At 43.3% G+C, this 15,000-nt stretch overlaps 1 protein-coding gene across 8 annotated transcripts in view; it reads left to right on the top strand.

Moving 5' to 3' along the window:
* The window catches only part of radil (Ras association and DIL domains), a 30,040-nt gene that overhangs the window by 10,697 nt on the left and 4,343 nt on the right, over positions 1 to 15,000 (top strand). For 5 of the 8 annotated variants that reach the window (XM_047803367.1, XM_047803365.1, XM_047803370.1 and 2 more), the window contains exons 2-10: positions 1 to 401; positions 3,839 to 3,958; positions 6,255 to 6,514; positions 6,645 to 7,319; positions 8,507 to 8,544; positions 8,850 to 9,007; positions 10,271 to 10,386; positions 10,693 to 11,029; positions 14,144 to 14,316. The exon at positions 1 to 401 is cut by the window's left edge and continues 167 nt beyond it. In XM_047803367.1, coding sequence (XP_047659323.1) covers positions 1 to 401; positions 3,839 to 3,958; positions 6,255 to 6,514; positions 6,645 to 7,319; positions 8,507 to 8,544; positions 8,850 to 9,007; positions 10,271 to 10,386; positions 10,693 to 11,029; positions 14,144 to 14,316 — 2,278 coding nt within the window. The remainder of the gene's footprint in view (positions 402 to 3,838; positions 3,959 to 6,254; positions 6,515 to 6,644; positions 7,320 to 8,506; positions 8,545 to 8,849; positions 9,008 to 10,270; positions 10,387 to 10,692; positions 11,030 to 14,143; positions 14,317 to 15,000) is intronic. The other 3 variants (XM_027176412.2, XM_047803371.1, XM_047803372.1) reach the window with 3 other exon arrangements.

A 15,000-nucleotide genomic window follows, 5' to 3' on the forward strand; every position in this document is an offset into this window, starting at 1 on the left:
CGAGCAAGTGCGGGACGATCCAGCCGAGCTATCCACACAGACCTCGGCTCCAGGTGTGCTCAAGATCTTTGGTGATGAAATCAGCGCCGGGGCTAACTACAAGAGCGTTTTGGCTACTCCACGTTCCAGCGCACAGGAGCTCATTAAGGAGGCACTGGATCGCTACTCACTGAACAAAGGGTCAGCCAGTAGCTATGTTCTGTGTGATGTCATTGGGCGGTTCGAGGGTGCTGAGCGACGGTGGAGGACAGAGTGCTTGCGGGCACTGGGCAGCAACGAGAAGCCCCTTCTTCTGCAGGAGCTGTGGAAACCAAAGGAAGGATTCGCAAGGCGCTTCGAGCTCAGACGGAGGGCCGAAGTGGAGGAGCTGGCAGCTAAAGAGAAAGACACGGTAACTGCAGGTAACCGATACGAAGGCAACTAGAAGTATTAGCATCTTTAGATCATTTTGAAATAACAAGAAAGCTTCACAGTTTCCCTAAACTTCATGACTTCAGCACCTTTTTATTTTCACGTCACACAGTACAACACAATCCTAATCAAATTCAGAAGAAAAGCTTATTCACTGAAGGGGTAAAGGGTGCAGAATGTGAAAAGGCCAATCTGCTTCTGGGAGCTTCTTTATCCAGGTGTTGTTACGAAAAACAAGTGGGCGGGGCACTTAACAGCAATCACACTTAACTCTTTCTGTGCAGATTTCTTATTGTTGCTTGGTGCAAATCTGCTTATGTGGATTATTTTTGAGTGATTAGTCATACGGTATTAGTGATAAGTCATACAGTATTAGTGATAAGTCATACAGTATTAGTGATAAGTCATACAGTATTAGTGATAAGACATACAGTATTAGTGATAGGACATACAGTATTAGTGATAGGACATACAGTATTAGTGATAAGTCATACAGTATTAGTGATAAGTCATACAGTATTAGTGATAAGACATACAGTATTAGTGATAGGACATACAGTATTAGTGATAGGACATACGGTATTAGTGATAAGTCATACAGTATTAGTGATAAGTCATACAGTATTAGTGATAAGACATACAGTATTAGTGATAGGACATACAGTATTAGTGATAGGACATACAGTATTAGTGATAAGTCATACAGTATTAGTGATAAGTCATACAGTATTACTGATAGGACATACAGTATTAGTGATAAGACATACAGTATTAGTGATAGGACATACAGTATTAGTGATAAGTCATACAGTATTAGTGATAAGTCGTTATTATTCCGATGGTGAATTAAGGAGCAGCTACAAAGACACAGATCAGGTAAAATAACAAAATGTAAACGTCACAGAACTTGTAGCTCTTTGTATATGATGTTACAGAACATCAGAACATTTTACTGTACATGTCGCCACTAACTACAAAACCTTTGGTGGTGACGTCTGTAGGATTTTATTATAATGTATTAATACGATTTATTACTTTTATAAAAGGTTCTGCTTTGCCTTTGGTCAAGGTGTCACATCTGATGGATCTTCCAAATTCTGGAGAGATATCTATCTTATTTTTGCTCTGCCCTCTATTCATTTATCTCTCTCTCTCTCTCTCTCTCTCTCTCTCTCTCTCTCTCTCTCTCTCTCTCTCTCTCTCTCACACACTTTCTCTGTCTGTCTGTCTGTCTCTCTCTCTCTCTATCTGTCTCTATCTCTCGCTTTCTCTGTCTGTCTGTCTCTGTCTCTCTCTCTCTCTATCTGTCTCTCTCTGTCTCTCTCTCACTGTCTCTCTCTCTCTGTTTGTCTCTCTTTCTCTGTCTCTCTCTGCTTGTCTCTCTCTCTCTGTCTGTCACTGTCTCTCTCTCTCTCTCTTTCTCTCTCTCTCTATCTCTCTCTGTCTCTATCTCTCTCCCCCTCTATCTGTGTCTGTCTCTCTCTGTCTCTCTCTGTCTCTCTCTCTTTATCTCTCTTCCCCTCTCTCTCTGTCTCTCCCTCTGTCTCCCCCTCTCCCCCCCCTCTCTGTCTCTCTCTCTCTCTCTCTCTCTCTCTCTCTCTCTCTCTCTCTCTCTCTCTCTCTCTCTCTCTCTCTCTCCCCCTCTCTCTGCTCGGCCGTATTGTCTGCCTCAGCATTCACTAAAGACACTGTGAATCTCCAGAGACTTGTTTGCGCTGGGGCAGGGAGCAAAGAAGCAGTGCAGCCCTCGGTCTTCATTTCTCACCACTCCTGCCACTGTTTGCACCATTCAGACCCCCCGATACCCAGATTATTAATGCTTCCATCTTCCTGGTTATAATAACACAAATACAGGGTTATCTTTAGAATGCATTGTAATGCAATATTTTTCCTCTGTGAAGAATTTGAATACTGAGATCTGCGTGGTCTAATTCATAGCCGCGGTTTAATTCATAGCCGTGGTCTAATTCATAGCCGCGGTCTAATTCATAGCCGCGGTCTAATTCATCGCCGCGGTCTAATTCATAGCCGCGGTCTAATTCATCGCCGCGGTCTAATTCATAGCCGCGGTCTAACCCTAGCCCTAATGAATACTTCCTTATTTTCATACAGAAATAAAAATGCACAGTGTTTTGTTCTGTGGTCATTCACCACGAGATTAGTAGCTTGCCTCTGTCTTTCTCACTGCATCTCCTCATCCTTTGTTTGCTATAGTGTTAAATTAGGAATTTAACAAGGTGGCCATTGAGCCATAACACAAAGTGGAGGTCAAAATCAATATCCGCAATGTTGCTCAGGATAATTTATCCTCGGCTTTTCCTCGTAGCTTCACAAAGCCTGTCTGTGTGTTTGTGCTCGCATGTTTATGCCGACGCCTGCGGCCCGTACCGATAAACTAGAATTGTGTTGAAGGAACTCTCCAGTGTTGTGTAACTATGTTAAAAACAGGAAACTTATCCATTGGCACAAGCTGGACGATACAAAGAACGGACGTTCATTTTCGCAACTGGAACTTTACAGACTTTACCATGGATTTGGAAAGTGTTATGGATGAGTGAAGATGGAGATGTGGGCAGATTGCACTCACTGTTGCTAATCCTCACATACACACTGACATGCACACACACATACACACACACACCAAACACACATTGCGTGACATAAGCCAGGTGGCAGGGAGGCACAGTGCTGAGGTATTTAACAAAACAATGACACACAAGCAATGACACTTGAATTCCTGCCCATGATGGACTGCCAGAGGACGTTGGGTCAAATCGGGGACCTTGTTTCTCATGCCAGGAGACACTTCGTGTCACATTTAGAGGCAGGACGCAGGCATTTCATAATTTTTTTTTCTAGGGCAATCCAGTAATTATTATCTATTACTTACAAAACAAAGGCAGCCAATTACACAGAAGGAACGTCTATAAACAGGAAATGGACATACGAAATGATGAGAACGAGGAACTAGGGAGAGTAAATAAGGTAGAACTGAACGTTACTTTTGGAGGTTTTCCAAATGAAAGGTGAGTTTTGTGGTGTTAATGCAACATGTTTCTAACCACTGGTACCATTTATACCAGAAGTCTTGTTTCTGTAGTTGTTGTGTCATGGGTGCTCATGGAGATGGCCAAATCTGCACAGGACAAAAATAGGATACATAAATCTGTATATATTCTATGGTAGACCTGCTTGGTATGGACCTGCTTTGAGTTTTGGCCTCATAATTGTGACTACACATTTAAAAATAGATAATATACTGTACACACACACACACACACACACACACACACACACACACACACATGGGTTATAACATTACACATATCAACAGTTAACCATTCTAAGTGCATGAGTGTGTGATTGTGTTTTTCTGTACTGTTTTATTGATGTATTCTACTCTGCTGTGTTGTGCACCTGCCCCCAGGGCCTCACACACACTCCCCCGTGTTAACATCCACCCTGAGTAGGGGGGCGCATGGTAAATGCCAGAGGAGTTCCCCCCGGGGCTGGCGTATGGTACTGCCCAACACTCCAAATCATAAAGGTGGGGAATGTGCTCAGGTACAGCGTCAACCACCTGCCCCACCGAGTCCTGCCTGATTCTCCACCGCATATTCCACCTTCACATTCCACCAAGACCATAAACAGATACTGATAGCAGTTAAGTCATCGTGACATCGTGCATTCCATTAAAAAAATAAAAATAAAAAAATAATCATTGCACACAGGAGATTTCTGTAAAGTAGTTATTTATTGACTTGATGATGCTTGTGTATTAAGCGCTAAACACCGACCATGTCTTGGCTAAACAGCTCCAATTCAGGCCTGTGGAGGATTTGTTTTTTCTGTCCAACTATGAGATTAATTCTATAGATCACAGCTGAATTAATGATGAATATGGCTATATTAGTACAGCTATAACATGCTGCATACCCACCTGAACCTAAACACTAATATAAATGCCCAATAAACCTTTATTTGTCTAACTATTATGATATAAGGCACACGGTCTCGCGGTAATGTAAATAACACATTACCGCGAGACCGTGTGCCTTATATCAGTATTCAGCACGTTTTAGTGGAACTGACGTGGACTTAAATGAGAGTGAAGCATGGTGGTGGTGGCATCCTGGTTTCTTCTCTGAAAAATAATGCACTATTTGGGATTATACTGTACTGTATATCACGAATCAACTTACCTTTTACAATTATATGTGAATGACATCATAAGGGTTACGATCATTAAAGGAACCCCCATTGCTAAGACTCGTGACTGCTTATGTTAAAATTAACATAATTCAGAATTACCATAATTAATGGGGGGCACGGTGGCTTAGTGATTATCATGTTCGCCTCACACCTCCAGGGTTGGGGGTTCGATTCCCGCCTCCAGAGATTGGCATCTCTGGAAAATTGTCCGTAGTGTGTGAGTGAATGAGAGTGTGTGTGTGCCCTGTGATGGGTTGGCACTCCGTTCAGGGTGTATCCTGCCTCGATGCCCGGTGACGCCTGAGATAGGCACAGGCTCCCCGTGACCCGAGAAGTTCGGATAAAACGGTAGAAAATGAATGAATGAATGAATGAATTGTGCAATTTAATGCTCATGGACAAATCCAGAGACTGAAACCAGGACAAAATATTAGAAACCTGTCTGTAAAGGTTTGGATATAAAGGTGGATCAGTCAAGTATAGTCTTGACCAAGGATGTGAATACTTATGCAACCAACACCAAAACTCAAAACTTAAGTCCATTTAGTTCCAGGATCTAATAATACAGTTGTGTGGGAAAAGTTCAACTGGGGTGAATACTTGTGCAAGGTGTTTTATTTACACATGTTGTCATAAGCACACTGTATCCCTGTATATATCAGTAGAGAAATAAATATCTAAATACTGTGATAATAAATAAATAACCCCAGCGTACTCACACACCCCCTTTACCCAAAACCCGAAAGGTAAATAATGTCTGAGAATAATAATGACTTGGCTGTCCAAGTGTCCTTCAACAAGAGACTACTTCTTCACCCGCAAAAGCTGATACACAGTAGCTCCATCACCTTCAGTAGTTAATTTATATCACTAAACGCTTCATACATCACCGAACCGCCACCGAGTCTGTGCTGAAAGATTTACTTTTTTAAACGAATTGTTCCCAAGTATAATAATGCCGCGATACTTTAATTCCCATATCATTTGTAAGTCATGCCGTAACACACGCTACAACATATCGTACGTCACTTTAGCTTTTACACGGCTCATTTTTTTATATTTGATTGCTTTCACTCTACATTTTATTATAATAGCTCAGTATTTTTGTTTTGTTGTAGATCTCCTCTGCATGTTTCTCGTGTTCGGTAAACGTCGTACTCTTCGCGACTCTTACAGTAGGGTCGTAATCAGTTTCTCAAAGACAAGCTGATATCTAAAGGTGTAAATATTTATCTAACACCTTTTTCTTTATTAATATTTCATGAAGCCATAACCATAAAGTGTCAAGCTACACACTCGGCAGAGTACGCTAGTGCGTGTCTTCGCATGCCAGAAGGTTTTCCTGCGTTCAGCATTTGGAACATAGGGAATGAAGGAGATGAAGGAAAAGAGGTAGAACTTTTTTTTAGTAGTGTTTTGTTTTTCACGCGACTTTCAGGTCGTTTTTCGGCTCATGGCACTTTTTGTTTGAGTTTCCTTTTTTGTTATATTGTCATCATCTGCTAACCACAGCCTCGTACCAGAGTTATGTTAATCACTTGGCTATCTGATAACCCTCATTGCACTTTCCATATGACTGGTTGTTAGTAATGAAGGAAGACGTTCATTTCATAACTGATTTTCTCTGTCAGATATAAATGCACAGGCACGCAAACTTCAGCGGCACCGTGCTAAAGGAACGATGACCCTACAGCACGGCTCGTCCCTGTACCGCAGTCTCAGCGAGACCAGTCTCAACATGGTGGGTGTGACGGGGGACGAACAGAAGCGCTACTCTACGCTGCCCGGGTCAGGCCGCGCGCGCTCAGACGGATGCAAAGAAGGGGGCGGAGTCAAGCATTCCCTCTACCAGTCACCGCATTTGCTTCTGCTTCAAGGATATAACCGACAAGTGAGCGAGAACCTCTCAACTAATTCTATTAAACAGAATATCTACTCAGATATTATTTTATCAATGAACCATTTGTCTATCTTACACTTTATTATTCATCGATCTGTATATTTCTTTATTGCGCTAACAGGACTGCCTGGTTTACCTGTTGAACAAGGAGCAGCACACGGTGGGTCAGGAGACGGCGAGCACGCGGCCAAACATCTGTTTGTCATCTCCAGACATCCTCCCACTCCACTGCCGCATACGCCGCAGACGCTCATCTTCCTCATCTTCTTCGTCCTCTTCTTCTTCCTCCTCGTTCTCAGACCATCGGCTCTTACTGGAACCGGTCGGCCACGGAACTGTGCTGGTCAACTTCACACATATCGAGCGTCCTACTCCGCTCCGTCATGGCGACCTGCTGTCATTTGGAGCCCATTACATCTTTCTGTATAGAGACCCACTGAGCGCCAAGCCACTACCAGGCCACACCCTAAACCGCCTCCGCACCCTCGGGTCCATAAACGGGGATGCGTGTCCGACATGCGGTGCTGCTCCGCGGGAGCAGGTGGGATTTCACCAAAGCTCAAAGAATGCAAAGGGGTCAAAGAAGAGGAAGTTGGTGCTGGAGTTTAAGCGAGCCCAAGAGGATGCACTGGTGAACCGGGTGCTCACGCTGATCGAGCCGAGCGGCGACGATCACAAGCTCACTCCCGCATATCTGCTCTGCCTGTGCATCCAACACTCAGCTCTTTCATTTCCACCCGGTAGTTTTGGGAAACTGCTCCTCAAAATTGCTAAGAAGATCCAGAGCTTCGCACGGGTCGGTCCTTCATCTTTATGTGGCCAAAGCTGACAGTTTCTCAATAACGTTCCACTGGTTTGAGACCTACTTATTGATTTGATCATAAATTATGTCTCAACTTACAAACAATATAGAAATGTACAGAACATTCTATATTTAATGCTGGAAAATAATGTTAGCGATTCAAACATATGAAACTATATTGTGCCATGGTTGGTAACTTTGGTCCGTTTTGCCCCAAATCTTTTATATTTTCATAATTTAACTACACAAATTTCTGATTTGGACAAATTTAACTATATTATAGTTTAAAATATGGCATTTTGAACAAATCAAGCATTTTTACAAATATACAATCTCTTAAATAAATACTGATGACACAAATTCAATCCAGCGGTAGTTTAAAATCCACAATTTTGCCCTGAATTGAACATTATTGACCAAACTATAAACACAAGGTGCTTTTAAAATCTGTTGTACATTTTGACCTGACTTATTTTTTAATGTAAATGTAATTTTGGGACCTCACATGAAGAATTTTCACAAAAATTTTAATCCTACTGTTTTATGAAACACTCACAAACCTTTCGACCAACATCAAGCATTCAAAAATATATATAAAAAAAAACACTTTTATAGTTTCCGCCATTTTTGACCCAAATCAATTTTTTTTTTCATCTATACGACCTGACATTTTGCACCACACTATTTAAATAAATTAATTCTTAGACAAAAAGTAAAATGTGCAGTTGTTCTGAGGGGATCGATTCTCCTCTGTGAAGGTCAGAAAGGTGCTTTGTGTGGCGCCTCGTCTCCGTTCCCCGCCGGCTTAACATTTACCTTTACCGCCGTCAGCACGAAGAGCGCAGGAGGAAGGGTGTCACGTAATTTGGGGAATCGAACAAACGCCTGTGAAAGCATGCCAAAGCATTTAATGACCGCTCAAGGCCCACTCCCTTAACTGATTAATTATTAAAATCCAATTACAGAAGGTCAGTTTAGATCAGGCGGAATATTAAAGAAAGAGATGTGCAAATAACACAGAGGGAAAGAGAGAGAGATTGTGCTGAGGCTGAGGTATTATTCCTCCCTCATTAAGCTATTCAGAGCTATTCAAATTTTAATGATGCTAATTGTTGTGTGTGTGTGTGTGTGTGTGTGTGTGTGTGTGTGTGTGTGTGTGTGTGTGTGTGTGTGTGTTACAGGAGAAGACAAAGGAATTGGCACAGAAGCAAGCTCAGCAGTGGGTGTCATATTCCACCTTGTAACTGTGTGTGTGTGTGTGTGTGTGTGTGTGTGTGTGTGTGTGTGTGTGTGTGTGTGTGTGTGTGTGTGTGTGTGTTCATGTGTCTTTTCATGGTGTTGTATTTCTGTTTAAACTTCCATTCAACCACAGCTTAATTGTATTATTTGCTATTTTTTCCTCTGTGCAGTAATTATGTTTACAGTAATTGTGTGTTTGTGTGTGTGTGTGTGTGTGTGTGTGTGTGTGTGTGTGTGTGTGTGTGTGTGTGTGTGTGTGTGTGTGTGTGTGTGTGTGTGATCCAGTCAGGATCCAGCCTCCCTGTCACTGCTTAGCATCTCTGACCTTGTGCCGGATCTTCAGGTCATTTTCTTTTGGATGGCGAACGCTATCGAGATCTTGTACTTCATTCAGCAGAAATCACCTGTGTACATGCAGAATATTGAAATGATGGACAGCAAAGGTACAAACACACACACACACACGCACACACACACACACACACGCACACACACACACGCACACAAACACACACACACACAAAGCACAGTCACACACACACACACACACACACACACACACGTGCACACACAGACACACACACAAACGCACAGACACAAGCACACACACAAACACACACACACACGCGCACAGTCACGCACACACTCACACAGACACACATGCGCACACACACGCACATTCACACACACACAAATACACACACACTCACACACACACACTCACACAGACACACTCACAGACACACAAACAGACACACACTCACACAGACACACTCACACACAGACACACACACACTCACACATTCACACACAGACACACACACACTCACACAGACACACACACACACACACAGACACACACACGCACATTCACACACACACGCACATTCACACACAGACACACACACACTCACACAGACACACACTCACACACACACACACACACACACACACACACACACACGCTTGTGAGTGACCTACGTTACACATCAATATAAATCCCTCAATGTTAACTTTCATCTGTCATTCAGGAGCTTTTTAACAAATTAGAGAATCAATAAAATCTGTCAAACTCCATCAGACCTGAGTCTGTTTCTCTTATAGTATAATAGTGTAAATAGCGATGAGTAGCTAGAGAGAGAGAAAGAGGGGGGAGAGAGAGAGAAGAAGAAAGAGAGAGAGAAAGTAGAGAGAGGGAGAAAGAGAGAAAGACTGAGAGAGAAAGAGAGAGAGAGAGAGAAGGAGAGAGAGGAGAGAAGAAGAGAAGTAAGAAGGAGAGAGAGAGAGAAGAAGGGAGAGAATAGTGCGCAGAGTGGAAGGAGAGAAGAGAGAGAATAGAGATAGATAGAGATAAATAGGATCGCGAGAGATATAGAGATATCGATATAGACTTAGATATCTATCTCTTCTCTCTCTGTCTCTCTCTCTCTCTCTCTCTCTCTGTTTTCTCTCTCTCTCTCTCTCTCTCTCTCTCTGTCTCCTGTCTCTCTCTCTCTCTCTCTCTCTCTCTCTCTCTCTCTCTCTCTCTCTCTCTCTCCGATTGGATGCTCTTTTCTGTCACCGGACTTCTACCGAAAACTCGACTGTAATGAACTTTGAAGCACTGTATAAAATTCAGACTCAGATTCAGACTTTTTTTTTCCCTCCTCGGACTCAATATTCATGCCTCGACTCGCATGTCCATTTATTGTCCGTCTCCCTTTCAGCTGGATCTAAAGAGTCGCTCCTTTCTGCGACAATCTCAGCCAGCGAAGAGGTGATGACTATTCTGGAGGAAGTTATCATGTACACATTCCAGCAGTGTGTTTACTACATTACAAAGGTAAAAGAACAATGTAGCTGCTGTCATTATGGGATATAAATGGTTATAATACTCTATAATGCCATGCGTTATCACAGAATAACACATTGCCCCATTGTATCGTGGGTTGTTTAAGAAATGACTATATTCCATACTCCGTTTTAAATTTCGTATAAACAAGAATGACCTCTGAAGTTATCGTTGCCCCTAGTGGTTAAAAATGGTAACTGCAAAAATGACTAATAGAAGTTCATCTTTTTTCTCATCATCCTTTATTTCTTCTCCTCCATTGTCTATGTATTGTGTCTATGCGTATTGTGTCCTCAGAGCTGTTTGGATTTGTCAGTCAGTGTATGTGTGTTGTGTTTTTGTACAATTCTCCTCCAGTCATTGTACGTGGTGTTGCCAGCCTTGCTGGACTGCAGCCCTTTCGGAGGCGAGTCATCGTCGTCGTCGGAGGCGTGCCGGCGGGCGACGGGTGCGCGGACGTGCACGTGCAATGTGTGTGTCATGCCCGAGGCGGTTCGTCGGGCTCTGTGTGTTTTTCAGACCACAGCCGATCTCATGCAGCAATATCAGGTCCATGCTGAGATCCAGAGCCAGATGTTCGCCTACCTGTTCTTCTTCACCAATGCCTCTCTCTTCAATCTACTCATCGATAAAGGTGCGGGATGGTTAGATGGGATGATAGCTAGCCAGATATCTCACTGTCTGTCTGTCTGTCTGTCTGTCTGTCTGTCTTATAAGGCAATAATATGACAAAATCACTGGAGACTCCTTCCGTTAATGTTACATACAGTATGTGTTTCCTTACAGAAAACACTCCATGTATTTCTCTCACATTTTGTTTCTTTTGTGTGTCTCACAGTACAGTATAGCCTCATATACAGGCTGTCGCACAAGTGCAACACACAGACACACACTCATGTGCTTGCTAGGCCATATCCACCCTGTCGTATGTCTTCATTAAGCAGGGAGACAACAGCTGCTTCAGTAATAATAGAGAAAAAGAGGGAACGAGAGCAGTAGGGCAGGTAGCATGAAGGTGAAAGGGACGGGAAAGTGGACATGCCGGTGAGAATGGAGAACGATGAGCTGCAGCGGGGGATTAGCATGACCTCTAGTGTCGTGTGCTAAACATCATGCTAAACAGATCTGCAACAGAGTGGAGGTGCCAGTGAACTCATTGCTTCACACACACACACACACACACACACACACACACACACACACACACACACACACACACACTCATTTTGTGGAAATAAAGCCAGCAAAAGTAACAGACGAATAGGCCATGACGCTCTGATTGACATCGCTTTCATACTCTCTAGTTCAAGGTTGTACATAGATGAAGGGTCGCCAACCGGTGATCTGTGGCACGGATGCGGATTCAGCGAAAAATTTAATTGGACCGAGTCAAATACCGTACTGAGCTGATAAACATGATAAATGTGGCAGCTTTGCAATATCAAAAACTGCTGATTTTCTAGGATTTTCTCACACACACAAAACAGTCTCTGGAGTTTAGACAGAATGGTGGCAGCTCTGCAGGCGGAATCACCTTGTAGACCAGAAAGGTCAGAGGAGGAGAGCCAGACTCACTGGAACTGACAGGAGGTGGTCTTTAGAACTGTGCTGAGCAGAAAAGCATCTCAGAATGAACAAATGTTGCAGGAAATGGACTACACCAGCAGAAGGCCAGGCCAGGTTCCATTCCTGTCATCTGATGTCTGGACTCTATGTCTATGGCGGTCATAGAATGGTCAGAACTGTACAGATACATAATCTGGTCTGGAAGGAAGGGGAGTGGACAAAACCAGAAGCATGCAGTGCATCCAAAGAGCTTCTGGTTAAAGCTTTGGCAGATATCCAGCACGATATTTCCCTGATCCATAAATTTGGGAAGGTTGGATGAAGAGCGTGCACGACGGAAGAACGACACTATAATCTCCATAGCAGCTAGCCGAAAGCCTTAAATTAAAGCGGCTATCGCTGATGTAGTGTGAAAGACAATAACGTCATAACATAATGCATGCAATCACAGCCAGACCTCCCATTAGCAAAGTGGAGCATCTGCTGTTTCTGCACCGTGTTAAGGGCCACAAGAATCTGCAATCGGACCAAGTTCTCAGGTAGTGATATTGTCGGAGTCCCACAGACAGCTAATCATGTTCCTACTGATGGTTCCAGGTGGAAGAATAAATAGAGGAACCCCAGAGTGACTGAGAGAAAGAGAACTTTGCTGACATGTTCACTAACAGTGAAGTACCGCAGGCTATATATCTAAACAAGGGATCTCCAGCTCACTGTAGGTAACATCTAATGTTCATAAACTCTTGTGTTCCATTCATCAGCATTTATTTGATTTTTTTTTTGTTTGCTAATTAAGTACAACACAACATGTAGCTTGCTGATTAAGTACAACATCTTTGTGATGTAGTCCTCACTGCAGAACCAAAAGGGTTAAAGCCCCCCTAACTCCAACTTCTACCCAAAACGCACGAGGTGCTGTACAGCACAGAACAACAAACACACGTCACCACAAAGGGCTTCGTCCGCCTGCGCTTTTGGCTCGACTCTAACCAGGTACGAAGAGCTGGAAAAGATTTGATTTAAACACCTGGACTATAATTAGGCTTTATCCAGACTCTGGATTTTTTGGTTCTATAGTGACTTACTTGCATTTATCAAGCGACGTGACGTGACATACGGCTAAGTACAGTGACCCACACTCAGAATTTGTTCTCTGCATTTAACCCATCCAAAGTGCGCACACACACAGGAGTGAACACACACACACACACACACACACACACTGTGAACACACACCCGGAGCAGTGGGCAGCCATTTATGCTGCGGTGCCCAGGGAGCAGTTGGGGGGTCCGGTGCCTTGCTCAAAGACACCTCAGTCGTGGTATTGCCGGTGCGAGACTCGAACCCACAACCTTAGGGTTAGGAGTCAAACTCTATAACCATTAGGCCACAATTTCCCCCCTTGCTAAGTAGTAATAAAATGATATTTTGACCCATGAGTCAGTTTTAATTAAGTTTCTAAAACGTTTGGTGGTCGGGATTCAAACCGGTATCTGGTGAGTCTCAGCTCAAACACTGCATGTTTATTTCTACCTCATTTCCACCCAATGCATTTCATTGCTAATTCACATTCACTCGCACTTTCAGTAGTTTCCAGTTACAGCTGTTGTCAAATACAGAACCATCGGACCCTCCGAAGGGTGGACGGATATTATCGTATAAAATAAACTCGAGCATCAATATTCAAATTTTTCCAGTCGGATACTTCACAGCGAAGCGGATGGTGAGGGAGACAGAGAAGATTCCAGCAGGCGTGTATCCGAGACGTCCTTGCCGATATTATCCCCGAAGTTCATAAACACCCGTGTAACTGTGTGTGAATTAACTGTGTGTGAAGAATCCCTGCGCCACATTGTGTGTCATGTGGAATTATATCACTTATTTCCTTTTATAAAAAAAAGACAGCTGGGTGGCATCTGTTCTGCGAGAGGGCGCTGTGAGGTGCTGCACTTATTTTTCCACACACCCATAATCCTCTTTGTGTCATAACAGACAGGACGGTTAAACGCTTTGCTTAAACACACACACACACAGATGTTCAAACAGATAACACAGCAGGATAAGGATTTATTTTGTCGCTGTAATACACATTGTCAGGTGTAACCATTTCTTTTTTTTTTATTAAAGGTGGAAATGAAAGAGGAAATGTGCCACTGTGTGTGTGTGTGGGTGTGTGTGTAGGTCCTGTGAGAGGCTGGTTCCAGCGTTCCCAAGCATTACAGATACAGGCATGTTTGCGGATGCTCCTAGACTGGGCTAAAGGAGCAGGACGAGCTCAGATCGCTCAGAAGTTTTTCGCCAAACTATGCAGCGTGGTTACCATCCTCATCACACCCGCCTCTCAACTTTCACAGGTGACACCAAAATCCGTGTGGAGTAGATGTAGAAGTGTGCGGATTGTTTAGTATTCAAGGAGCTCATGAGGGTGAAGTGTTAATGTTTGAAAGCAGTTCTGTCACTCTTCTGTCAGTCTAAGTGTGTAGAAAGAAACACTAAACCGTGAGACTAGACAGTGAGTTCTGGTGTAACAACATAAAGGATACATTTAAAGGTGAGGTCTCCGTTGTTTGAAAGCCAATGTTGACATATAAAATCACCAAAACAAACACGCCCCTAACCCAAACGGGTCCCACCCCTGTATTGTTAGCTCCGCCCACACATACATACGTAACCCAGGCGACTAACGGAAAGAAACGTGTCTTTATCATAGCTGAAGGGAAGAACAATACGATTGTAGATAAACAAACAAGCAAAAATGCCACACAAGCATAATGATGTAAAGGACAAAGGCATATATTAGTTCTGTGTAACAAAGCAAAACCAACGTTACTCACCTATCGAGAAGGAAAAAAGCGCCTCGGCGTCTTAAGTAAAGTCGGCCACATATTCACAGGTCGGAGTTTCCCGAGTCAATAACTCCTGAGCTAAACGCTGTTACTACACAAAAGGCGGTTGTAGCTGCCTCTCTACATTACTACGATAGAAAAGAGGTGTTATTTGTGTAGTAACAGCGTTTAGCTCAGGAGTTATTGACTCGG

This window comes from Tachysurus fulvidraco, chromosome 18 (assembly GCF_022655615.1).
Source record: "Tachysurus fulvidraco isolate hzauxx_2018 chromosome 18, HZAU_PFXX_2.0, whole genome shotgun sequence".
NCBI classification, from domain to species: Eukaryota; Metazoa; Chordata; class Actinopteri; order Siluriformes; family Bagridae; genus Tachysurus; species Tachysurus fulvidraco.